Source organism: Myxine glutinosa, chromosome 10 (genome assembly GCF_964187855.1).
Source record: "Myxine glutinosa chromosome 10, kmMyxGlut1.1, whole genome shotgun sequence".
NCBI lineage: Eukaryota > Metazoa > Chordata > Myxini > Myxiniformes > Myxinidae > Myxine > Myxine glutinosa.
Window position 1 is genome coordinate 23,859,855 of NC_136270.1, and position 25,728 is coordinate 23,885,582.

The 25,728-nt window shown below is 46.2% G+C and overlaps 1 protein-coding gene and 1 long non-coding RNA gene across 2 annotated transcripts in view; one reads left to right on the forward strand and one right to left on the reverse strand.

Moving 5' to 3' along the window:
- Window positions 1-25,728, reverse strand: part of LOC137434338 (uncharacterized) — a 123,834-nt gene that overhangs the window by 2,945 nt on the left and 95,161 nt on the right. The window contains exons 34-40 of the mRNA XM_078785175.1: window positions 24,201-24,417; window positions 19,121-19,257; window positions 18,767-18,870; window positions 6,308-6,500; window positions 4,695-4,898; window positions 4,477-4,602; window positions 2,849-3,019 (exon numbers count right to left, since the gene is read on the reverse strand). Of these exons, the coding sequence (XP_078641301.1) occupies window positions 2,849-3,019; window positions 4,477-4,602; window positions 4,695-4,898; window positions 6,308-6,500; window positions 18,767-18,870; window positions 19,121-19,257; window positions 24,201-24,417 (1,152 nt within the window). The remainder of the gene's footprint in view (window positions 1-2,848; window positions 3,020-4,476; window positions 4,603-4,694; window positions 4,899-6,307; window positions 6,501-18,766; window positions 18,871-19,120; window positions 19,258-24,200; window positions 24,418-25,728) is intronic.
- On the forward strand, window positions 24,887-25,103 carry LOC144894130 (uncharacterized). Its single transcript, XR_013624839.1, has 2 exons — window positions 24,887-24,951; window positions 25,059-25,103. It is a non-coding gene; the product is annotated as an uncharacterized LOC144894130 (long non-coding RNA).

The window sequence follows — 25,728 nt, forward strand, 5'->3', positions numbered from 1 at the left end:
GCTACCTCTTTCTTTGCAGCCTTCCTGGCTGCCTTATAACTTTCATGCTCTGCTGTTTCTGCTCCCATACCCTTCGCCTTCTGCCTCTCCTTGAACTTCTTCCTCTTCTCGTCAATCCTCTTTCCAACTTCATCATCCCACCGCCATGTTTCCGAGTGCCTCGGTGGTCCTTTTGTCCATCCACATACCTCACCAACAGCTCCCAACAGACTAGCTTTCATTGACATCCAACCACTTTCAAGCTCAACCACATCATCCTCAACCCTACTCAGCCTCTCTTTTAATGCCTCCCTTACTGTCACCTCTTTCAACCTCCACACCTTCATTCTCGGTTGGTACTTCACCCGCCGAGCTCTCCTCGCACCTTTCACCCTTACATCGCAGACAACCAAGTGGTGCTGTGAAACAGCCTCCTCCCCCGGGATCACCTTTGTGTCCCGGAGGTGCCCCCTATCTCACCTACGCACCATCAGGTAGTCAACGGTTGTCGTCGACCCACCTGACGTGTATGTAACAAGCTTATTATCCTCTTTCTGGAACTGAGTATTACAAATCAACAAATCAGCTCCATCAGCAAACTCCAAAATCCTTTCACCTTCTCCATTTCTCACACCATATCCATAACCCCCATGAACTCCGTTAAAACCATCCATACTCCTTCCCACATGTCCATTTAGGTCTCCTCCTACCACAACAACTTCCTCATCTTTCACGTTTTCCATCAGCTTCTCTATCGCACACCAGAACTTGTCCTTCTCTTCATCGCTTCGACCAACCTGCGGAGCATATCCCGAGATGACGTTCACCAAGAGCTTTCCAATCATCATTTTCACCATCATCAACCTATCACTCACTCTAGTCACACTCACCACACTGTCTACAAACTCCTCAGAAAACAGGACACCAACACCATTCACGCCCTCCAGGCACCCTTGCCACACAAACTTGTATTTTTGTCCCTGCCTACCCTTCACCATTCTCACACCACTTCCCTTCCATCTCGTCTCTTGCACACAACATATGTCCACTCTTCTTCTGACCAATACTTCCACCACTTCTCCTGATCTCCCTGTCATTGTCCCTACATTCCATGTCCCAAACCCCAGAAACCGATCTCCACTTCGGGTTGTACCCTGCCCACATCTAGTTGTAATTGTCATGGTTCTCTTTTTGAGGCAATGTTTTTATGGCCGGATGCCCTTCCTGACGTCAACCCTCTTAGTCGCCTCTTACGACACGCAGGGATACGGCGTACCTATTCTTATCCAGGGTACACACTGTCCTCTACATGCATGCAAAATAGATACAGTACACATCAGGTGCCCCAATACAATTACATGACCTAAATTCTGCTGTAGCTAACATGGCTGCTGCTGGAAGACTCACTAATATCTGATCAACAAGGGCTACAGGCAGCACCAACCTCCAGCCTATGAACAGCACAGGAGCATTGATGGGTGACAAGTGATGGACTCAGAAAAGAGGACTTTAAATCTCATGCCACATGGCTTTGGACATGGACCAGCCCATTCAATTTGCCTGGTATTTTTTTTTTATCCTGCTCATCTCACGAGATCTCTAATGCCTCACAGCTGTGGATAAGTGCGGTCGAATAGAAACCACATTTCCTATTTGCGTCGATGCTCAATCTGATCCCCACTCATAAAGGCAAAAGATATTATTTCTCGTTATCTCAATGGCAAATGGGTTTTCTGGGTTGCATGTTCCACATTTTATCATTTAGCTTTACTTTACCACATACTTTCAGTTTGAGAAGAAGCAAATTGGTTTAATCTCAGCGGTTTCTTGAAAAATATTTAAATGTATTGATGTTCCCCATTGAATTCACAGGGAAACTAGAGTGGTACTCGGTAGAGCGCATACTTCCGCCAGGCTGAACAGTTTATGTTTTGTATCCCACTGATAGGGCAGATCTGTATCAGCACCTGAACCAAAGTCTAATCGGCTTCTTCTTGTCGCCGAACTAACTCCTCCACCTAGTTTCGTCCGAATCTGCCCATAACTTTTTGAGATATCCTGCTCACAGACAGATAGACAGACAAACAGACAGGGGTGAAAACATAACCTCCGTCCGCCTTTGTTACCGGGGGGTAATGAAGCAGCTGCAGCCCTGGTGCGCTGCTCGGGGTCGGTCGGTTCTTTTTACTCAATGTTCCTGCGATTATGAATTCTACACCATGGAACATCATTTTATTATCTATGGTGTCTGTTAAAGACTCATGAAGGAGCTTGTGCAAATATCACAGGGAAAACAAAAATTAAGGACATGACAGACAAATAAGTACAATAGAAGAAGAAGAAGAACCACCTTTAGAGGCCATTTTTCCCCACAGAGCAGGGGTTGGCCTTTTCGGGCACCATGGTCCCCTTTTTGAAGCAATGTTTTGCGGCCGGATGCCCTTCCTGCCACCAACCCTGTTAGTCGCCTCTTGTGATACATAGGGAATTACCAGTGAACTGGTACTCAATTTGCCGACCTCGGAAGGATGACAGGCTGAGACAATCCCGCTGGTGTTAATTCAGCGATTGACCGGGATTCGAGCCCAGGATCCTAGGATCCCAAGCCGGCACCCCAACTGCTAAGCCAACACCAGGCTACAAATAAGTACTATATCGAGACCATTTTGCAAAAGAGTCCACAATAATCAACATCTCATAATCATGGTTTGGATATTTACATTGAAATGCTATAGAGATACTGAATTGCATAATCAAGATTGTCAGTAATATTGAATGCATAAACAAGAAGCCATGAGATTAATCATGTGAGCACATCATCCATTTATGTCATGACCATGAATGCATCTGAGCCTACTTCTATACTCACCCGGTTTTCCAACTTCTGGATGACCTTCTTGCTCCCCTTCATGGAGTTCACTTCAGCTTCTTCCAGTTTGACAGAGAGATCCTTTGTCATCTGCTCCAGATGCTTCTTACTTCTCTCCAGGAGTGATACGTGGTCCTGCTCCTGTCTCAATTCTTCTGCCATGCGTACCGCCTACCCGTGCACACAGTCAACATCATTTAACTTCAAATCCATCCACAAGGACAGCCTGTATGGACAAAACACACTTGCAAATCCACATTATTTTACTCCTAGTTCCTCATTTCAGCCTCCAGTCTAGTTTCCCAAACAGTTAAAGGGAAATATTTAAAAATCGCTAATCGACATTAGGAGATACTAGTGAGGTACCCGTGCTACGCACGGGTGGGAGGCCAGAAGCAAACAGACAATGCAGAAACGGCGAATGCTAAAGCATGAAACCAATAAATTCCACATTCCTGTAGCACCTTCAGTCGTATGTCAGACGTGGATGGCAAGTTCGTGAAGGACTTCCATGAAAAACGTACCCGTTCGCAAACAAACGGGTACGTTTATTCCACACCCAGTCAATGGCGAATCTGCATATGGCGATCCGCGAATTTCACGTTTAGAAAGTAGAAACCGTCACGGCATTTCGTTATTCACTTGAACTCGATATCTCTTTTTTCATTCCAAACAGCATAACTCCAATCACAAATTAAATAGCATTAATATAAAAAATAAACTCTAAACAACGTTCGTGACATAAACAAATATTTACATCCTGATGCGAAGTTCCGTACGGTTGGGTGAATACAATTACGAATTCAACATCGTAATTGTATTCACTCAATTCCAATCATCCATTGATACTTTAACAAAATACTGTTTTAAATGCCGGTTGTATCGGGATATTATCAAACCAGCTCATTGCCGTAATCTGTCCACTTCCACATTCGCGGCAGGTTCATATTTCTCATCAAAATCTAAACAGTATTTGTAGAATTTCAATAAAAGCCGCATCACTGTTCATATCGGTAAATATTATTGCATCGTTTTTGGAAAAACTGGAAAATTGGAAAAACAATATAGCCTATTTTACTCCAGGGGGTCCCAGGATTACCCACCCAAAATATCGTTGCGATCGGTTCAGCCGTTTTTGCGGTACCTTTGAACGGACAGACGGACAGACATTTGGTGAATTATAGTAAGATGAGATGGTCTCTTACTGAAACATCAGGATGGTTCAGCTGGAAATAGGACTCAAGTGTGTAACTTAGAGATCAGATCACAAGGTATCTCACAAGAGGAAGCATTTGATCTGGGACACTGGCCTTATGAATAACCCTCACATGACATCTTGCCTCGTGAAAGATGCCGTGGGATATTTAGCGTCCACTCATCAGTTCCGAAGAATGGCGCATTCATTGACACAACACCTTGCACCAGGCTGGGAATTTATAGTTGGGATGGGAATAAAACCCAGACTAGACAGCTACTGAGAGGCAACTTTATGCTACGTCGGACCTATCCTGCTAGTCCCATCAACGATTTATAGTATGAGCAGATCAAATAAACTGTTTGCAAAAAACAACAACAAAAGAAAACCGGTATATTAAACCACTAGCTCTAGTGAGGATGCAGAGACACACATCTATGATGGCTTTCTTAGCCTTTTCATCATTGGCTCGAAAGTCCGCGATCATCTCATCATGGCTCATCGTCAGCTGCTGCAGGTCGTTCTCGAGCTGTCTTCGAAGGTTGCCCAGCTGCTGTATCTGCAAAGATAACCGGTGCATTATACTGCAATTCCATTTTTTGTTTAAACTTCGTTGCCATTCTCAAGTCATTCAATTCGTGGTGCCTGTACCTGGTTCTCCGCTTCGGAGTTCTTCTCCCGTAAGTCCACGGTGTCTTGCTCAAGCACCTTTCGGACGCGCTCCGAGATCTCAAGACTGCTTCGCAACTCATCAACTTCAGTGGTAAGTAGGCCCAAACGCCGTTCAGCCAAGCTGTGCTGGTCCAACAGCTCCTGCCGGAAACGGCTGTCCTCGTCTATCTGCTGCTGCATCTCCTGTGGTACACAAATTGTAAAACAGCCTTGTCCAAAAGTGTCGATATGATGGTTCTACAGTTTGTCCATGTTCTGGATTCCTGGCCATGGTTCTATGTTCATGGCCTCATCAGGGTGACATACACCTGATACACCTTTTAAGGAGTTTATCAAACCACTACATAAACATCAAAACATAAATATATCAGTGGCTCAAATTTGATTTTAACTTTTGTTTATTATAGAGAAAGAAATGAATGTATGTTATACATTTTTAGGGAAATTGTCTCTATAGTGTTGGTAAGCAATACCCATAATCATGTGTTCCCTGCTGTAGTACATGTACTGGAAATAAAGATGGTGGCAAGTGAGACAACAAAGAGCATGAAATGGCAAATAATCATGAAATGTGTGGTCAGTGAAAATTGTGAAATCATCAAACCTGTTGATATTTGCAAACGATTGGCTGCACAGAATGCCAATGGTTTCCTTTCAAAGACGTTCATATTTGACAAGTGCAGGTTATTTAAAGATGCGACATGAAAGTTTGCAGAATGAATGCCATGCTGCACGACTGACCATTTCAATCAACAACGCAAACATCAAGAGTTGAGCATCTCTTCTTGAACCCATCAGTCATAACAAGCTGGTTATAAACAAAACTCCGGGTGATATCTTTACCAACCTCATAATTATCGATGAACTAGCAGAAGCTCGTTGTAACGATATAAAAAGAGGGGAAAAAAAGGAAGCCTTTTATTATTGCACTGGTTGAAAGAAAGAGCTAAAAAATAGGAGGTTACATATATTTTAAAAGCAAAGAAATAATTTCCGTAGCGATCGAGGCAGCGGTCCATTGCCTATACACCGCCCGTGTTCAATTTGTTACCTGAATATGAAAAAAAAAAAATCATAATTTTCCCGTTGGTTTGGATTAATTTGAAGCAACTTTTACTCACCCCAGATCCACTTTAATTTTTTCATCCCCAGTTAATTCACCCCAGATCCACTTTTTTTGAAATACCGACTTCTTTCCTGGAAGTTCTAGCAGTGTCCATGTGTTTTATACCTCCCTCCCCCCTTTCCATACCTCTTCCCCCCAAGCCCTCTCCCTCCCACAGATCTTCCGATGTCCCTGTTCTCTGCTGTTGTACTTGTGTGTTTCCCTCTCTCTCCCCATCTTGTCTCCCGCTCTCTTTATTGTGTTTTGCCTGTCCGTTTTTTTGTTTTTTTGTGATTGATGTTAGTTCTTACACGAGCCTCGATCTTGTAATCAAAAACAAACCAAAAAAAAACTCAATATATATTTTTTCCCCTCCAAAGAGTCTTTCCATGTTTCAGGGTGGGACAGACAGACAGACAAACCGCTTTAGCCTTTTATATATATATACAATATTGATGTTTGTGGTGGAATTGTTTGTTGTTATTACCTTAGTTTGGTGCTGAAGTCGTTTCACCTGCTTGCTGGACTCAGCACTGGCACGGCTCAAGTGCTCCAGTTGAACCTCCATCTCAGTAATGTCGCTCTCCAACTTTTTCTTGTGCCGCTGAGCATCGGCACGTCCCTTGGCCTCTGCCTCGAGGCTGGTCTGCAAAGACTCCAGGGAGCGCTGGTGGTTCTTCCTGCAAGCGGCAGAGCCTTAATTAATCAGTAATGCAAGAGCCGGTATCACGTGGCCAACAACCACAGCACCAAATCACCAATATCTTCAGTCACTTCATCCACTTTCTGACGTCACATCACCAATACGTCAGGATCATATTTTAGGCTGCAAATGTAAACCAGTCAGATGGTGTGGCATATGTCATAACTAAGCAAGTTTTCATTATTATGTGAAATAGAAAATTAAGTTATCCTGAAGGGTTTAAGTAAACCTCATTCCTCAGTCTGGACATTCACCCTCTTTCCTCCAGGGATCCAAGTTGGCAATGCACCACCAACTCATGTCATCGCTCATAACCAGCCATAATTGCCTGACAGGATGGCCTCGGCCCTAGAGGTACGCACACTCGCCTCGAAGCTGTCTAGCTTGCGTTTGAGTCACGACACATCTATAAACTGTCATCCTGGTATTTGACAGGCAGCATCATTGAGGGACGTTAAACGGGTGTCCTGGTGTCTGCAAGCATTCGTTGATGGACATTAAAGATCCCACGCGTCTTTCACGAAGAGTAGGCGAGCTATCACCGGCACCATGAATAAATTACAAATTCCTGCCCTGACCAGCAGAGGGCACAGCATCAGCAGCACAGCATCAGCAGCACAGCCACGCCATTTGCCAATGAGCATTATGCTGCAATGAACAAAGAAGAAGACGACCCATAATTATTTTCTATTCTCAGTAACCCATCCCTTCAACTGACAGATTGCTATTTCCTTCCCTCTTCTCTCTCTCTCCTCCTGTTCGTTCATCCCTTGGCTGCGTCTGAACATTGTCCCACTGCCTTACTGTCTGTGTGTAGCCTCTTCCACTGTGCTATTCCATGAGCCTGGACTTTCTATACATAAAACTAAAACTTATAACGACAGCTCGTGTCGGATATCTATTTTAAATTTATTTCCCTTTAAATTTGGGGACAGAAGGAAAGCTTACTGGCAGTATATTTGAACCCACCACCAAACATTTGGTCTATCCCCTATCTGGTCATAGGTTAGATTAAGGTGAAATTGTTCCCTTCACACTGTACAGTATTGTTCAACAACAAGTTTTAATAATGGAATTATACCTTCTCCATCGAAACGTTTACAAAGCAAGATGCCCATCTCCCTATCCTAAAATTTCTGCTCCAATATGAGAAACAAATTATTTATACGAGCCTGACTCGGCGTTTCAGAGGGACAGGCATCTTTGACCATATCGGTGTATTTTAGGTCTTCATGGTGTTTGGGTCTTCAGGGCCATTTGGGTCTTCAGGGCCATTTGGGTGTTATGTTTCCTCTGAGTCTTTAAGAGTCTTTGGGGTATTTTGGTTATTCGGGGTTTTAAGGATATTTTGGGCCTAAAGGGTATTTAAGGGTCTTTGGGGTCTTCAGGGTGTTTTGGGTCTTCAGGGTCTTCGGGGTCTTCCGGGTATTTTGGGTCTTCGGGGTCTTTTGGGTCTTCAGGGTGTTTTGGGTCATTGAGGTGTTTTGGGTCTTCGGTGTCTTCAGGGGCTTTTGGGTCTTAAGGGTCTTTTGGTTCCTCTGGGTATTTAAGGGTCTTTTGGTTCCTCTGGGTCTTTAAGGGTCTTTTGGGTCCTCTGGGTCTTTAAGGGTGGTTTGGATCTTCAGTGTCTTCAGGGGCTTTTGGGTCTTTAGGGTCTTTTGGATCCTCTGGGCCTTTAAGGGTGTTTTGGGTCTTCAGGGTATTTTGTGTCTTTGGGGTCTTTTGGGTCTTTGGGGTATTTTGGTTCCTCTAGGTCTTTTTGGGTCTTCGGAGTCTTTTGGGTGTTTTGGGTCTTTATGGTCTTCAGGGTGTTTTGGGTCTTTGGGGTATTTTGGGTCTTCCGGGTGTTTCGGGTCTTCGGGGTGATTTGGGTCTTCGGGGTATTTTTTGGTCTTTGGGGTCTTTATGGGTATTTTGGGTCTTCAGGGGTCCTGGTGGTCTTAAGGGTCTTGGGGGAATTAAAGGGTCGTCAAAGGTCTAAGGGGCCTCAGCAGTCTAAACGTAATTAAGAGGTTTAATTAAGAGGGTGTTAATTTTATTTTAAGAAGAAGAAGATGTTTTCGTCGCATATAGGCATACATAACCATATACGTTTGCTCTATTATAATAAGATTTGGCCTAAGATTTAATAACAGTACAAAATGCTCCAGAGGTCTCCAAAATGAAGAGGTCTTGGCAATGTACAGGGAAAGCGGGTATAAATTCTGCCATATTTACCCTCGCCAGAGGAGAGGGTGTTGCATTTGCGTCCCATTGTTTGTCTGTCCGTGTGTTTGTCTGTCCGCACAGAACTGAGTATGCTTTTCTCTGCAACCGTTGGTCCGATTGTCAATAAAGTTTCACCATAGGAGCGACTCCTGTAGAATTTTTGAAATGATAATTATGACGTCATAGGCCACGTGGTACGGGCGCCATCTTGGAAAAACCGAAAACTTTGCACCTCCATATCTCAGAAACCGCTCCATGGAAAAAATTAAACATGGCTCATTGTCTGGTACTCCCCATGGGGAACAACATACATTCATGATGATATCATCGGTGCCTTCATTATGACGTCATAATTAGACAAGTAGAATGCTTGAACAGTCAGATCAGTTCGAAAATTTATTGAGCATGATCTACACAAAAAATGTATGGGCGAATTATATTGATGTCATCGGTCACGTGGTTCGGCAGCCATTTTGGATTGAACATAAATCTACGTCATCAATAAACCACATAAACACAGCAGCTAATAAACACCAGACAAAATACACAACACAAACACGTCCCTGGCGAGGGTCTGCAGTCTCTGATTGCTCTTTCTTGGAGAGTACGTAATAGAGAGATGGCTTCCAACAGTTGCACCATGTCGGGCCAGAATTGAAGTGCACCGAAGCAAGAAGCATGCCATCATTTCAACATTAAGCCAGCTGTCCCAGGTGCAGTGTAGACTTTATAAGTCACAAAAGTTATGCCTTCACATAAGTTATACCCTGACTACATTGTAAATGCAGGCAGAAGGTGAAAACCTTCCTGGTACCCTTTACCCAATTAAAAGTATGGATTGTACCATTACAAAAAAGGAGAGTTGTAGATCACAAAAATGGGGTGGGGAAGGGGTCAGTATAAACCTTAATACAACTACTTTAATTGAATTGGATAGGAATTGTGGAACCGTGAACAAGAGGTGAATAGAGAAACGGGATGTACCAGCTAATGGCCTGAGAAACACAACAAAATAGGTGCATAGGGTTATGGTATAGTTAGGGTTCGGGTTCCAACCCGATTCAACCCGTTACCTTATTCACACCCCTTTTTCGTAATGGTACATTCCACAACTCCCCATTTTTATTTTGATGGTACATTCCTTGCTTTGAATCGGGTAAACGGTGCTAACTTCACGGATGTGAAAACCTTGTGTCATGATGACCTCTTGGATCTTCAATACACCAGATACGAGGAGGTAAAACGAGGTAAAACCTCGTTCGTTGCTTTCCAGTTTTTAAAAAACAATTCTGGAAATAAACTGTTGTGTTGCGCTTCCCTCTCTCTCCCCCTCTCTTGTCTCCCGCTCCCTTTATTATATGTTCTATGTGTTAGCTCTTATACGGGCCTCGACAAAGTACACAAGAAAAATGTATTTGTAAAAGAATGGTTAAACCGCACCAGTTGGTAATTATGAATCACGAGAACGACATGACTAATATGTGTTTTTGCACAATTGCACAAAGTGGGACATTCTGGCCCGGTCTGCACCGCTTGGAACCAGGAAGACCATACGTGGCAGATGCAGCCGTTTGAAAGTGTCTGACTCAAACCGAAACCACGCGCTGCAGTTTGCGTGGAACATCTGTTTGTGTTTTCCTTCCAAAAAAATATGAATAACTGAGCCAATATAGAGCGAGTCTTCATGTTTTCCACCAAATGGATGTGTTCTCTTCGGTTTGCCCTTGGGATGATCATAAATTGTTATTGGACCTTCGTATTTAGACACGAGACGCAGCGGAGATAATGAAATATTGTTCGAAGAGAAAAACGTCCTATGGACGTCAGTGATGGCCGAAGGGACTGGGATCAGCAGAACAGTATATACAATGGATGGACTTTACCATATAAATCAAAATAATAACTGGGCCTGGGAAGAAGCTCAGAGTTAGAATTCTCACGCTTTTAGCTGCCGAGTCTATCGGTGTTACTCCCGATTATAAACCGACACCCTGGTGCTGAGCAGGCAACGAGTGGGGGCCTACGCTTTCCTTTGGAGGGATATTAACCCAGGTGTTCCAACTACTAACATTCCCTGGTGGATGTTAGGTATCCCAATCCCACAGTGCCCTTGGGTCCAGGGTGGGTTCTCAGCCATGAAAATGTTCACAACTCTACCGAGGGTGAGCATTATGCTCCTCGAAAGGAGTAGGGATGATGGGACTTTGAGGATGATGAGACTTTGAGGATGATGGGACTTTGAGGATGATGGGACTTTGAGGATGATGGGACTTTGAGGATGATGGGACTTTGAGGATGATGGGACTTTGAGGATGATGAGACTTTGAGGATGATGGGACTTTGAGGATGATGGGACTTTGAGGATGATGGGACTTTGAGGATGATGGGACTTTGAGGATGATGGGACTTTGAGGATGATGGGACTTTGAGGATGATGGGACTTTGAGGATGATGGGACTTTGAGGATGATGGGACTTTGAGGATTATGGAACTTTGAGGATTATGGAACTTTAAGGATTATGGAACTTTAAGGATGATGGGACTTTAAGGATGATGGACTTTGACGATGATGGGACTTTGACGATGATGGGACTTTGAGGATGATGGGACTTTAAGGATGATGGGACTTTGAGGATGATGGGACTTTGAGGATGATGGGACTTTGAGGATTATGGAACTTTGAGGATTATGGAACTTTAAGGATTATGGAACTTTAAGGATGATGGGACTTTGAGGATTATGGAACTTTAAGGATGATGGGACTTTGAGGATTATGGGACTTTGAGGATGATGGGACTTTGAGGATGATGGGACTTTGAGGATGATGGGACTTTGAGGATGATGGGACTTTGAGGATGATGGGACTTTGAGGATGATGGACTTTGAGGATGATGGGACTTTGAGGATAATGGGACTTTGAGGATTATGGGACTTTGAGGATTATGGGACTTTGAGGATTATGGAACTTTAAGGATGATGGGACTTTGAGGATGCTGGGACTTTTGAGGATGATGGGACTTTGAGGAAGATGGGACTTTGAGGAAGATGGGACTTTGAGGATGATGGGACAATAAGGCAGCAAAGGCCAACAATTGTCCGGATGTCTCCAGGCAAGCCCAGACGTTTGTGATGTCATTGGATGGCTTCGGCAAGACAAATAGCGGTGCCACACCACCCTCTCCTGGCACTGTATGTAATTTCACACAAACAGCAGACAAGTAAAGTCCATTGAAGGACAACGGCAGAACCATCGGAAAGGACGGAATCCCACATTGCTGGTATTATGGCGCACTGAAAGTACTTCGAGTACCACGATAACAAGGTGCTTAAGGCAGGTATTTGGAATTTGGCCTCAGTACTGGCGATAACTCGCTACTATTGTTTGAAAGACACTTGTTTATTGTTAGCGCACACCAGCTAATGCCACCAGACAGGACACCTAGTTGAACATCAATTTGAGAGTCAGTACACTATGACGCAACACCCTGCCACCGAAGCACAAATCCGTCAGTTTATAGTCTGTTCGGGAATTGAAACAAGACCCCATAGCTCAAAGCGTGAATAGGCCTCTGCACTATCACAACTAGAATGGCACTTGGTGGAGCACATACCTCCACCTGGCTGAACATTTTATGTTTTGTATCCCACTGATAGGCCGGATCTGGATTCGGACCTGAACGAAAATCTAATCGGCTTGTTCTTGTCACCTAACCAGCTTATCCAACTAGTTTTGTCATAATCCGAATCCAAACACTTATCCAAACAAGATATTCGTGTTTTGTATTTTTAATTATTCTGAAATTTGTTGAATTTATTACTCCCGCCAGGGGGTAATGCATTCGATCGTGTCCGTGTGTGTGTGTGTGTGTGTGTGTGTTCGTGTGTTTGCGAACAAGATATCTGGAAAAGTTCTGAATGGATTTGGATGAAAGTTGGTGGGATGATTGCCCTTGGGATAACGAAGAATTGATTAGTTTTTGGTGAAGCTCAGGATATTATTCCGGATCCAGGAATTTTTTGAAGGATTGTTTACCATTGGAAGACAGGGCTCATTTTTTTTTTACATTATCTTCTATATATTCTATATTTAACATTGTGATATGAAAATAGTTTTCATATTTGTTGTAAATGTAGTTTAAACTCGTGGTTATGCGTTAGAGCGGTGTATTTTGTTAGCAGCGTCGTCTTCAAGGTTCTTTTTTTGTTTTTCTAATAAAGACATATTCTGTCATTTTAAAACCACTAAAGTGTGTATTCGGTTTCCCCCTTTCATAAAATGTATCGTTTGATACGTATAATGCTTTAAAACAGTTTTTATTTATTTATTTATTTACCTCAGAAGAGATATCAACATTTACCTCAGTGAATGTCAATCGCGGTGTCAGTATTTGATGAACTTATAAAGACTTAGGTGAGTTATAAGTGTGACAAGCATGTGCACGGGATTCTTCCCAGAAGAATGAGTGGTCACATTAGCTTGTACGACTTAAAATGAGCGAGTTTTGTTTTGACGTTTGGGCCAGTTTTACATGTTGTTGTGGCGGACACGAAAGCACTGACGTGGTGACATCACCCCGCACACCGAGTGGGGGTGGGCCACGCCCGGGAGAGAGGCGTGGCCTCACGATATACACGGGGCGCGCAGCCCTGAGACTGAGAGTTCAGTGTTACAGTGAGCTCTTGAATAAAGACTCTTACAAATTACCGCGTTGTCCGCTTCCTCCTTGTTTACAAACAGCGCGCGTAACACCGCACTTTACTGGTGACCCTCGACGTTGGATCTGCTGTAGCGATCCTTCCAAACACGACGCCATTGCCATGGCCAACAACGCGATGTCGATTAAACTTCCCGAATTTTGGGAGGCCCAGGCCGAAGTTTGGTTCGTCCAAGCCGAAGCCCAGTTTCAGCTTCCAGCGGCACGGCCGCCTCACCCACGACGACACGCGCTACTGCCACGTCGTCGCCTCCCTCGGGCCCGGCACGGCCGCTCGAGTTGTGTCCGTCCTTCGCCACCCACCGGACGGCCACAAGTACGAGGCACTCAAGCGGCTGCTCCTAGCCACGTTCGGCCTCACGGAGGACGCACGGGCCGACCGCCTCCTGGATCTCCCCGAGCTCGGCGACACGCGCCCGTCGGTCCGAATGGACCATATGCTGTCACTGTTGGGCGACGAAGCCCCTGGTTCTCTATTCCGGGCGTTTTTCCGTCGCCAACTTCCAGCACAGGTACGCCTCGCGTTGGCCGGGACCGTGCTAACGGAACCCCGAGCATTGGCCGCCGTGGCGGACAGGTACTTCACGGCTTCGGACACGCGGGCGAGAGTCGGTGCGGCCGTCACGGACCTCGAGGCTGATGCTGCTGATGATGCTGATCCACAGCATCAGCTTACACAGCATACGCAGCATGCTGATACGCACCTCGTCGCCGCCGCCACGCCCCGCCCACCGCCACGGCGAAAACCGCCACCGCGGGGAACACCGCCAACTCCGCCGGCCTGGCGGAGCCAGCCGCACTCCTCCAGCTCCACCACCTGGTGCTGGTTCCACGCCAAGTTCGGCCACGAGGCTCGACAGTGTCATCCGCCATGCTCCTTCAACAGGTCGGGAAATGCCCGGGCCGGCGCTCGATAGTGGCAATGAGCGCCGGCCGTTCGAACAGCCTGCTGTTCATCACGGACACCTTATCCGGGCGCCGTTACCTGTGCGACACAGGAGCGCAGGTGAGTGTCGTTCTTGCCGGTACGTCGGACAAGCACGCCGCGGGCAGGGGCCCCGCGCTGCTTGCCGCAAACGGGACGCCCATCCGTACGTACGGAAAACGCTGCCTCTCTCTGCGGGTCAGAGGGAAGGTTTTCCGATGGTCGTTCGTCACCGCCGACGTGCCCATGGCATTGCTTGACGCAGACTTCCTGTGCGCAAATGGGCTCCTGGTCGACGTAAAGCACAATATCTTGTCCAGGCCGAGACGTTCAGCTCGCTCGCTTGTGCGCTGCCCAGCTCGTCGAGCAGCCCACTGAGCGGCTCACCGAGCGGCTTGCCAAGCGGCTTGCTGAACGGTTCGGTTCCGGCCACGTTGATCTGTACGCTTCCGGCAGCGGACAAATTCACCCGCCTCCTCGCCGGCTTCCCGGCCCTCACGCGGCCCACCTTCTCGGCGGGGGCCGTCAAGCACGGGGTGGCCCATCACATCCCCACCGTCGGGCCACCGGTCTACGCCCGGGCACGCCGCCTTGAGCCGACGAAGCTGGTGGTAGCAAAAGCGGAGTTCGCTACCCTGGAGCGACTCGGCATCGTTCGGCGCTTGGAGAGTGCTTGGGCGTCGCCGCTGCACATCGTGCCGAAGCCCGGCGGGGGATGGCGACCGTGCGGGGACTATCGCCGTCTCAATGACGCCACCACCTCCGACCGCTACCCCGTCCCCCACATTCAGGACTTTTCCGCCCGTTTGGCGGGCATGTCCTTCTTCTCGAAGGTGGACCTCTTACGCGGTTACCATCAGGTCCCCGTCAGGCCGGAGGACGTCCCGAAGACGGCGGTCATCACGCCGTTCGGACTCTTCGAATTCCTGCGGATGCCCTTCGGTCTGAAGAATGCGGCTCAGGCGTTCCAGCGGCTGATGGACAGCGTCCTGCGCGACTGGGATTTTGTATACGTCTACCTGGACGATATCCTCGTCGCCAGCACGTCCCGCGAAGAGCACCTACACCACCTCCGCACGCTCTTCGAACGCCTGGGCCAGCATGGCCTGATTGTGAACCCCGCAAAGTGCCGGTTCGGCATCGCCGAACTCGATTTTCTGGGGCACCGCGTCACCAGGCACGGAGCCGTCCCCCTGCCGGCCAAGGTGGAGGCGGTGAAGGGGTTTTCCGCGCCCCCGCACGATCAGGGGGCTGCAGTAGTTCCTGGGCATGGTGAACTTTTACCATCGGTTCCTGCCCCGTATCGCCCAGCTCCTGCGCCCCCTGCACAAAGCTCTCCGAGGTAAGCCGGGCAAAGGCGACGTCACCTGGACCGAGCAGATTTAAGCGGCGTTCACGGGCGCGAAGCTCGCCTTGGCTAACGCCACCATGCTCGCGCACCCGGCGCCCGATGCACCGATCGCCCTCACCACCGACGCCTCGGACTACACGGTGAGCGCGGTGCACGAGCAATGGGTGCGTGGTGCTTGGCAACCGCTGGCGTTCTTCAGCAGGCAGCTTCGCCCGCCCGAACGCCGTTACAGTAGCTTCGACCGCGAGTTGCTCGGGCTTCACTTGGCGGTCAGGCACTTCCGCCATCTGCTCGAGGGCCGTGCGTTCACGGCCTTCGTCGACCACAAGCCGCTGGTCTTCGCGATGGGCAAGGTCACCGAGCCGTGGTCGGCCCGGCAGCAGCGTCACCTCTCGGCCGTGTCCGAGTACACGACGGACATCCGGCACGTCGCGGGGAAGGACAACCCGGTGGCGGATTGCCTTTCCCGGGCCGTCGCCCACGCAGTCCACCTCGGCATCGACTATGCCCGGATGGCAGTGGACCAGGCCGCTGACCCCGACGTCCAGGCCTTGCGGACCGCCGTCACGGGCCTCCGCGTCACCGAGGTGCTGTTCGACGGCACGGGCGCGGCCCTCTTGTGCGACGTCTCCCTCGGGCGGCCTCGCCCCATCGTGCCCGCGGGCTGGCAGCGCCAGGTGTTTGACGCCATCCACGGCCTGTCCCACCCGGGCGCGAGGGCCTCCCAAAGGTTGATCGCCGACAAATTCGTCTGGCATGGCCTCCGGAAGGCCGTCCGCGGCTGGGCCAGGACGTGCCTCGCGTGCCAGCGCGCCAAGGTGCATCGGCACACCCAGGCCCTGTTGGCCCCGTTTACGGTGCCGGAACGCCGGTTTGACCACATCCACGTGGTGGGACCTCTGCCCCCCTTGCGGGGTTTCACCCACGTCCTCACCATGGTGGACCGCACCACCCGGTGGCCGGAGGCCGTGCCCTTGGCGTCGACGACGGCGGCGGACGTCGCGCAGGCTTTCATCGCCACCTGGGTCGCCCGGTTCGGCGCCCCCTCAGACATCTCGTCCGACCGCGGCCCCCAGTTCACCTCGGAGCTCTGGGGGGCGGTCGCGCAGGGGCTCGGGGTCCGGCTGCACCGAACCACGGCCTACCACCCCCAGGCTAATGGCCTGTGTGAGCGATTTCACCGCTCATTGAACGCCGCGCTCCGTGCCACCCTCCGCGACGGCGGCTGCGTCGACAGGCTCCCCTGGGTCCTGCTGGGCCTCCAGACGGCGCCCAAGGAGGACCTGCGCGCATCCGCGGCGGAGTTGGTCTTCGGGCAACCGCTGCGGGTGCCGGGCGAGTTCCTCCCCGACTCCACGGCACCATGGTCCGCGGCACAGCAGCGCTCCGCTCTGCAGGAGACCGCCCAGAGGTTCGCCCCAGTGCCAACGGCACGCCACGGGCACCCACCGATGCACGTCGCCCCGGAGCTTCGCACGGCGGAGTACGTCTTCGTCCACCACGATGCCCACCGGACACCACTGCGGCCCCCGTACGACGGGCCTTTCCGCGTGCTGGAGACCAGGGTGAAGCACTTCACCCTGGACATCGGCGGTACTCCTGACCGCGTTTCTGTGGACCGCCCCAAGCCGGCCCACCTCGACGTGGACCATCCACCGCCAGTGGCCCGACCCCCCTGTGGGCGGACCCCCGGCGCCGCCCAGCCCCGCCGCCACGCCGCCCCCCGGTCCTGCACCCATCCCAGGGGCAGCCGGAGGCATCCCAGATGGCATCCCTGCATCCCAGACGCCGCCAGTCGCCAGGGGGCGCTTCGGCCGGGTCATCCGTTTGCCCCGCAAACTGGCCCTTCAGGTGCGCGGGGATTCTGGGGGGGCGCGTGTGGCGGACACGAAAGCACTGACGTGGTGACATCACCCCGCACACCGAGTGGGGGTGGGCCACGCCCGGGAGAGAGGCGTGGCCTCACGATATACACGGGGCGCGCAGCCCTGAGAGTTCAGTGTTACAGTGAGCTCTTGAATAAAGACTCTTACAAATTACCGCGTTGTCCGCTTCCTCCTTGTTTACAAACAGCGCGCATAACACCACGCTTTATTGTATCCCTAAGGAATGAAACGAACGTTTTCCTGGCTTACAATTTTATTTGAAGTCACACATGCCTCAAAATACACTCACCTACATGGAATTGAACGCTGAATCCGAAAATGTAAGTGAAATTGCCTTGTTTTTTTAACATTATCTTCTATATATTCTAAATATATATCTGTGCAGTGTCTGTCTTGTGTTGTCTTGTCTTGTGTTGTCACTGAACTACTCCCTCAAACTTTTGTGAAATCGTACTATTCCAACTTGACCCACGGCGGGAGTATGTGCTCTACTGAGTGGCGTTCTAGTTGTTCACTTTGAAGTTGTGTTTTATGATGTTTAAATAAAGGTGGAAAAAGTCTGATTAATTATTGGACTTTAATTCAAGGCTACAAGGCAACAACTACAACATTCCAAGTTCCTCTTTTCTCCCGCCTCTGGAACAAACTCCCCCACTCCCTTCAATCCCACTCCCCCCTCCAGGTCTTTAAAACAGCTGTTCACCACCATCTCTTATCTTCCCCCATCCAAAACCTTGATCTTTTCTACCCCTGCTAATTCACCCCAGATCCACTTTTTTGAAATACCGACTTCTTTCCTGGAAGTCCTAGCTGTGTCCATGTGTTTTTTCTACCTCTCCCACCCCCTCCCACCCCATTCCCATGCCTCCTCCCCCCAAGCCCTCTCCCTCCCACAGATCTCCCGATGTCCCTGCTCTCTACTGTTGTACTTGTGTGCTTCCCTCTCTCTCCCCATCTTGTCTCCCACTCCCTTTATTATGTCTTATGTGCCCGTTTTTTTTTTGTGTCATTAATGGTAGCTCTTACACGAGCCTCGATCTTGTATACAAAAAAAAAAAAAGGTGAAAAATTTGAAGGGGGGTGTAGACTTTCTATAGACGCTGCAACCGCCTCCACCTTCAGTGGCAGAGGTAATGATGAAAATTACCAAGAACTGACCTTACGGCATCAAACTCCTCATCCTTCTCGTGCAGCTTTCGTTCAATATCTCCTTTGACCTGAGCCAACTCCAGCTGGATGCGCAAGACCTTGCCTTCTTCCATCTGGAGGAATAATCAGGAAACACCATGACTGCTTTCCAACACCCAGTGTTTTATTTACTTATTTACCCTGATAAAGGATCATGATAATAAAGAAACAGTTGACACAAAAAGTTACTAGGGGCAACAGAAAATCCGGTACAATCATATCATTGAAGGATAATCGATTTGCTATCACATCAGACTCAAACATTTCATGAAACTGAACGAGGACTATAAATGGCGGATTTAAGGACAAACTCGGTGCACACACCTCCAGTGCTGACTCAGCCTCTTCCAGTGCCATATGCAGTTCATCCTTCTCCGTCTCCAACTTCTTCTTGGCTTTTTGGAGCTCATACATGTTTTTCCCTCCCTCACCAAGCTGCTCCGTTAGGTCATTAACATCCTCTGTAGAAGAATGCAATACAAACTCTCAGGGCTTTGCTTATTGTAGGCCCCAAAGTCTTTCCTTGCAATGACTGAGCGAAACAAGGCAAGGCTTGGGTAAAGGGTCTCTCAAGGTAATCTTGGTCCATCATTTGATTCGACATACTTAAGTGAACATCTATTTTGAGTTTTAAACTACCACCCTTAACCCTCCTTGAACCACCAACCACACCACCACCACCACCAGGCAGAAACATTGGCTGCTGCAAATGAAGGACTTTCAGCCCATTTGATTTGGTGGAACCGATTGTCTTGTGCCAGGTTGGATTCCTGATCGACTTTGTTATTCTGAAGGAGCCAGCAGGGAGCGCCGTAACACAAAATAACTCTTTGGGAGAATTTTTTCCCTTTTTTCAAATATGGGATGGGTTGACGTCACAGCTTGCCCTGGCCTGGCTCATTATGGTTTCCCATTAGGACTTTATTTATTTATTTATTTATTTATTATTAATATTATTGTTAATTAATATTAATAATATAATATTATAATATTAATATTAATAATAATTAATAATAATTATTATTAATTATTAATATTAATTATATTATGATTATTATTAATAATATTATTAATATTAATATTATTATTATTATTTTATTATTAATAATATTATTATATTATTAATAATATTAATAATATTATTATTAATTAATAGTAATATAATATTAATATTATTATTTATTATTATTGTTAATTATTAATATTAATTATATTATTATTATTATTGATAATATTATTAATATTAATATTATTATTATTATTTTCTTATTAATAATATTATTATATTATTAATAATAATAATAATGTTATTATTAATTTATAATAATATAATATTAATATTATTATTTATTATAATAATTATTTATGAATTGCTTTCCCATTATGAAATGTCAAAATCTCAACTCGTTTCAATGATCCACGGCATGAGCTCCAGGACTCGGATTTTCAATAATACAGGAAACATGGTTTTGCATTGTCGTTTTCGGGAAATGTGCTTATCCACTAAATATTCTTATTTATTCGCAGAGGAGTCAGTAAGAAAACGTCATTTAGAAAAAGGTAATGAGACTGAGTCCCCGTGGTGCCGTTGACATAACACCAGGTGGGTTGACTTAGCCTGTCATCCTTCCGAGGTCCGCAAAAAGAGTACCAGATGACTGGTAATGGAGGGCACTGCATCAGCGGCACAGCTGTGCTCTCAGAAAATGATGCAACGAGCAGCCACAGGCTGCATACGAAATAACAACTGCAAATTACACACATTTTAACATGCGTTTTATACCAGAACACGTTATTTTATTTCCGAATTTTGGCAATTTTAAATGAAAATATTTACGGAGAGAATAGTACAGTAGTACAAGATTGTGTGATGCTTTTGGGAATCATCATTTTTTTATATACACTTCACCATCCACACTACCAACACACAACTTTGAACTATTTATATACACCACCATTTCCACTACCTACACCAACCACCTTGAATTATTTACTTATATATACACTTCACCATCTCCACTAACATCAACCACCTTGAATTATTTATTTATATACACTTCACCATGTCCACTCCACTACCACTACCACTACCACATATCCACCTATTTACTTATATATACACTTCACCATCTCAACTAACACCACACCACCTTGAATTATTTATTTATATACACTTCACCATGTCCACTCCACTACCACTACCACTACCACATATCCACCTATTTACTTATATATACACTTCACCATCTCAACTAACACCACACCACCTTGAATTATTTATTTATATACACTTCACCATCTCAACTAACACCACACCACCTTGAATTATTTATTTATATACACTTCACCATGTCCACTCCACTACCACTACCACTACCACATATCCACCTATTTACTTATATATACACTTCACCATCTCCACTAACACCACACCACCTTGAATTATTTATTTATATACACTTCACCATGTCCACTCCACTACCACTACCACTACCACGACCACATATCCACCTATTTACTTATATATACACTTCACCATCTCCACTAACACCACACCACCTTGAATTATTTATTCATATACTACGTACACTTCACCATCTCCACAACCACCGACATACCACCTTAAATTATTTCTTTATATAAACACTTCACCATCTCGACTACCTACATACCACCTTGAATTATTTACTTATACACACGCTTCATCATTTCCACTACCTACATACCACCTTTAATTATTTTTTTATATATGCACTTCACCATCTCGACGAAGACCATACCACCTTGAATTATTTGTTTATATGTACACTTCACCATCTCCACGACAGACACCACCAGCTTGAATTATTTATTTATATATGCGGTTAACCATTTCCATGACCAACATCCCACCTTCAATTATTTATTTATATATGCACTTCACCATCTCCACTAACACCACACCACTTTTAATTATTTATTTATATACACTTCACCATGTCCACTCCACTACCACTACCACTACCACTACCACTACCACATATCCACCTATTTACTTATATATACACTTCACCATCTCCACTAACACCACACCACTTTTAATTATTTATTTACATACCTTTAATTATTTATTTACATACCTTTAATTATATATTTACAGTATATGTATATATGCTTCATTATGCATTTTAAAGGTGCAGTTTGGGGCATTGTCCTCGATGCGGACTTGCATCCTTGATCTTTTAGAGGGATAAGATATACATATATACATACATACACGAGCTTGGCTCGGCTCGCTACGCTCGCCTCACCACGCGTCGTTACTAAGGAACGAGCTTATTTTAGCTCAGGATAATGACTGTACCTGAGTTGCTGTGTTGTCATGATTTACACCAATCATAATACAAACAATTATTTTGCACAAATGTATTTGTAGTGTTTGTGATATTACATTTTTATAGGTAATTTAGGTTGAAGATTTAGGTTGAAAAAAGAAAGAAAAAAGAACCCCTCAGCACATACATAGGGGCTGGGGGCGGGGGGGGGGGGATGGATAGGTGCAGACTGGCAGTTTGGAACGATTACACCTCACCACCACGTAATGAAAAGTACCTCTTCACCACGAAATTCAAAACTCCTCACCACCACGTAATTCAAAAGACCTCACCACCACGTAATTCAAAACACCTCACCACCACATGATTCAAAACACCTCACCACCACGTAATTCAAAACACCTCACCACCACGTAATTCAAAACACCTCACCACCACGTGATTCAAAACACCTCACTACCACATGATTCAAAACACCTCACCACCACATGATTCAAAACACCTCACCACCACGTAATTCAAAACACCTCACCACCACGTGATTCAAAACACCTCACCACCACATGATTCAAAACACCTCACCACCACGTAATTCAAAACACCTCACCACCACATAATTCAAAACACCTCACCACCACGTGATTCAAAACACCTCACTACCACGTGATTCAAAACACCTCACCACCACGTAATTCAAAACACCTCACCACCACGTGATTCAAAACACCTCACTACCACATGATTCAAAACACCTCACCACCATGTAATTCAAAACACCTCACCACCATGTAATTCAAAACACCTCACCACCACGTAATTCAAAACACCTCACCACCACGTAATTCAAAACACCTCACCACCACGTAATTCGAAACACCTCATCACCACGTGATTCAAAACACCTCATCACCATGTAATTCAAAACACCTCACCACCACGTTATTAAAAACACCTCACCACCACGTAATTCGAAACACCTCATCACCAGGTGATTCAAAACACCTCATCACCATGTAATTCAAAACACCTCACCACCACGTTATTAAAAACACCTCACCACCACGTAATTCGAAACACCTCATCACCAGGTGATTCAAAACACCTCATCACCATGTAATTCAAAACACCTCACCACCACGTTATTAAAAACGCTTCACAACCACAGAAACAAAAGTTTGAGAGAGTAAGTAGTTCAGTGACAACACAGACACTGCCCAGATATGCAGATATTTTGATACATGACTGTACCCGAGTTGCTGTTTTGTCATGGTTTACACCAATCATAATACAAACAATTGAAGACCATAGAATTATAACCAGGCTAAGTCACATTTTATTTATTTTTTCCCCGTTTTTCACGTTTTTCACGTTTTTCAAAATATTTATCACGTTTTTCTCTAAATGACTAAAATGTGACTTAGCCTGGTTATAATTCTATGGTCTTCAATTGTTTTGCACAAATGTATTTGTAATATACGTGATATTACATTTTCTAAACAATTGAAGTTGAAAAGTTAAGTAAAAAAAAAAATTTTTTTTCAAAAAAAATTCCTAAAAGAAAAAAAAAATTGGGAATTTTTTCAAACAAAATACCCTTAGGACATACACACGGGAGAGGTAGGTGCATACCAGAAGTTTGGTAGGATTTTACAAAAGCTTGAGGGAGTAGTTCAGTGACAAGACAAGACAGACACTGTACAGATATATATATATATATATATATAAGAAGAACCCTTCCGTTGAACTTGGGGACGACTAAGAAGAAGACCTTTGTTGGTCGAAAGCTTGTCAAATTAAAGATCGACGTCCTGAAGCTTCGTCCGCGTCTGATTTAACCTCCCGATTATTTATTTAATGCAAATGAGACGCCCTGCTCGTACTGTGGAGTTTCTACTATTTCTCACAGTTATATATATATATATATATATATATATATATATATATATATATATATATATATATATATATATATATATATATATACATATGTCTACATATACATATATGTACATATACGTATGTACATATAATGCATGGTATGGCACTTGTTAATGAAGGACAAGCGAATTAGTGGACAGTTTTCAGCGCACCCTGGAGAGTTTTGTTTTCCTTCTTTAGCACTTCCAGATGTTCCACAGCCTCTTCGTATGATGTTTTGATCTTGAAGAGCTCATTGCTGCAGGATCGGCACTCTTTTTGCGCAGCCTCCAGCTCCAGCTCCAGCGATTCATGCCGAGATCGCCAATCAGCCAATTGCTTGTCGAACGAGCGTTGCTTTTTGTCCAGTGATGCAGCCGTGGCATTTGCCTGTGCAGTAACACACAAGAGGAACCAAAGCATTTGTTTCGGAATACATTGACTCCCATAAAGACATAACTATTTCAAACCGTCATTCACTTAGCTTGCCCTTAGACTCCATACACTGATTAAAATATTGTGCAACGCCTATAATATACCGAAATATCGTTTCAGCGTTTGCTTTTATGGCGTGCTCAATCGTTTCACAATCCTAAAAACCTCCATGAATCATTCGGCAGTGTAGTGGCAGCGAACCCATCAACAAGTGACATTAGTAGTTTGAAATCTCTTTCATAACATCAAATAATTGTAACTGCTTCAACCTATGTCATTGTTGTTGTGCATTAATGGTGTTCTGAATTTGGCCACGATGCAATAAATCTCTACCTTTGTTGCTTTCCTCTTTGACATTGTGGTGAAAATGTAAGTTGAACCCAGGTGTGACGCTCACTTAAACCACTGGGCGGTGTCTATAAGACCTCGGGACGTCCGCGACTCGAGGCCACTCCTGCGACTTTATACAATGACATGTAGAATTGAATGGTACGTACCCACTTATATTCTAGGCTTGCTTGCATTGACTGATATATCCAATCTTTCTCATATGATGCCTTGATCCTGACATATATGTTGCATGGTGTATTTTACAGGATGATGTTACGATCTAATTGAAATTAAACCTATCTATGGGACGAGTTGTGGATCTGGTTGATTTTCACAACACTTAATTTCAATTATGATCTTCGGAAATGGCGGGACACGAGTCTTGCGATGGCCGGATGAACGCAGATCACAGACGAGCGTTCCCGACATTCTCCACGCTCCTGCGAGGCCCACCTCGGAGAAGAATGACCGGCGGAGGACCCGTCGAGCTAGCTCCAGCTACGGAGCTCCGACTACTCTCGCCGCCGGTCTGCCTCAAAAGGACCGGATGCGATGGGGACCTCGCAAGCCTTTTGCGGGACCGCGTCGTCAAAACGCAAACTGCTCTCCTGAGGCCCGAACGCCGGAGCAGGCATGACGGACTCCGGCAAGGCGCCTGCTGAAGGAGGCCACTGGGAAATGTCCTGGGCCGCAACCCCGTCGGAACGACGGACCCGCTTGGTGCCGAAGGTGCGAGTCTAGCCTCGGTTGCTCGAAACGCTAACGGCTCCGTCCGAGAGAATCATCCTAGATTTGCGTGCCTCGGCCTGAGATGAGATTCCCACGCGAGTGATCACGACTCCCATGTCGGCCATGCCTCCACACGGCCGGCACACTCCGACCACTCGCTACTCGGTGGAATCGCCTCCTCCGCACGGGCCGGACACTCCGACCACT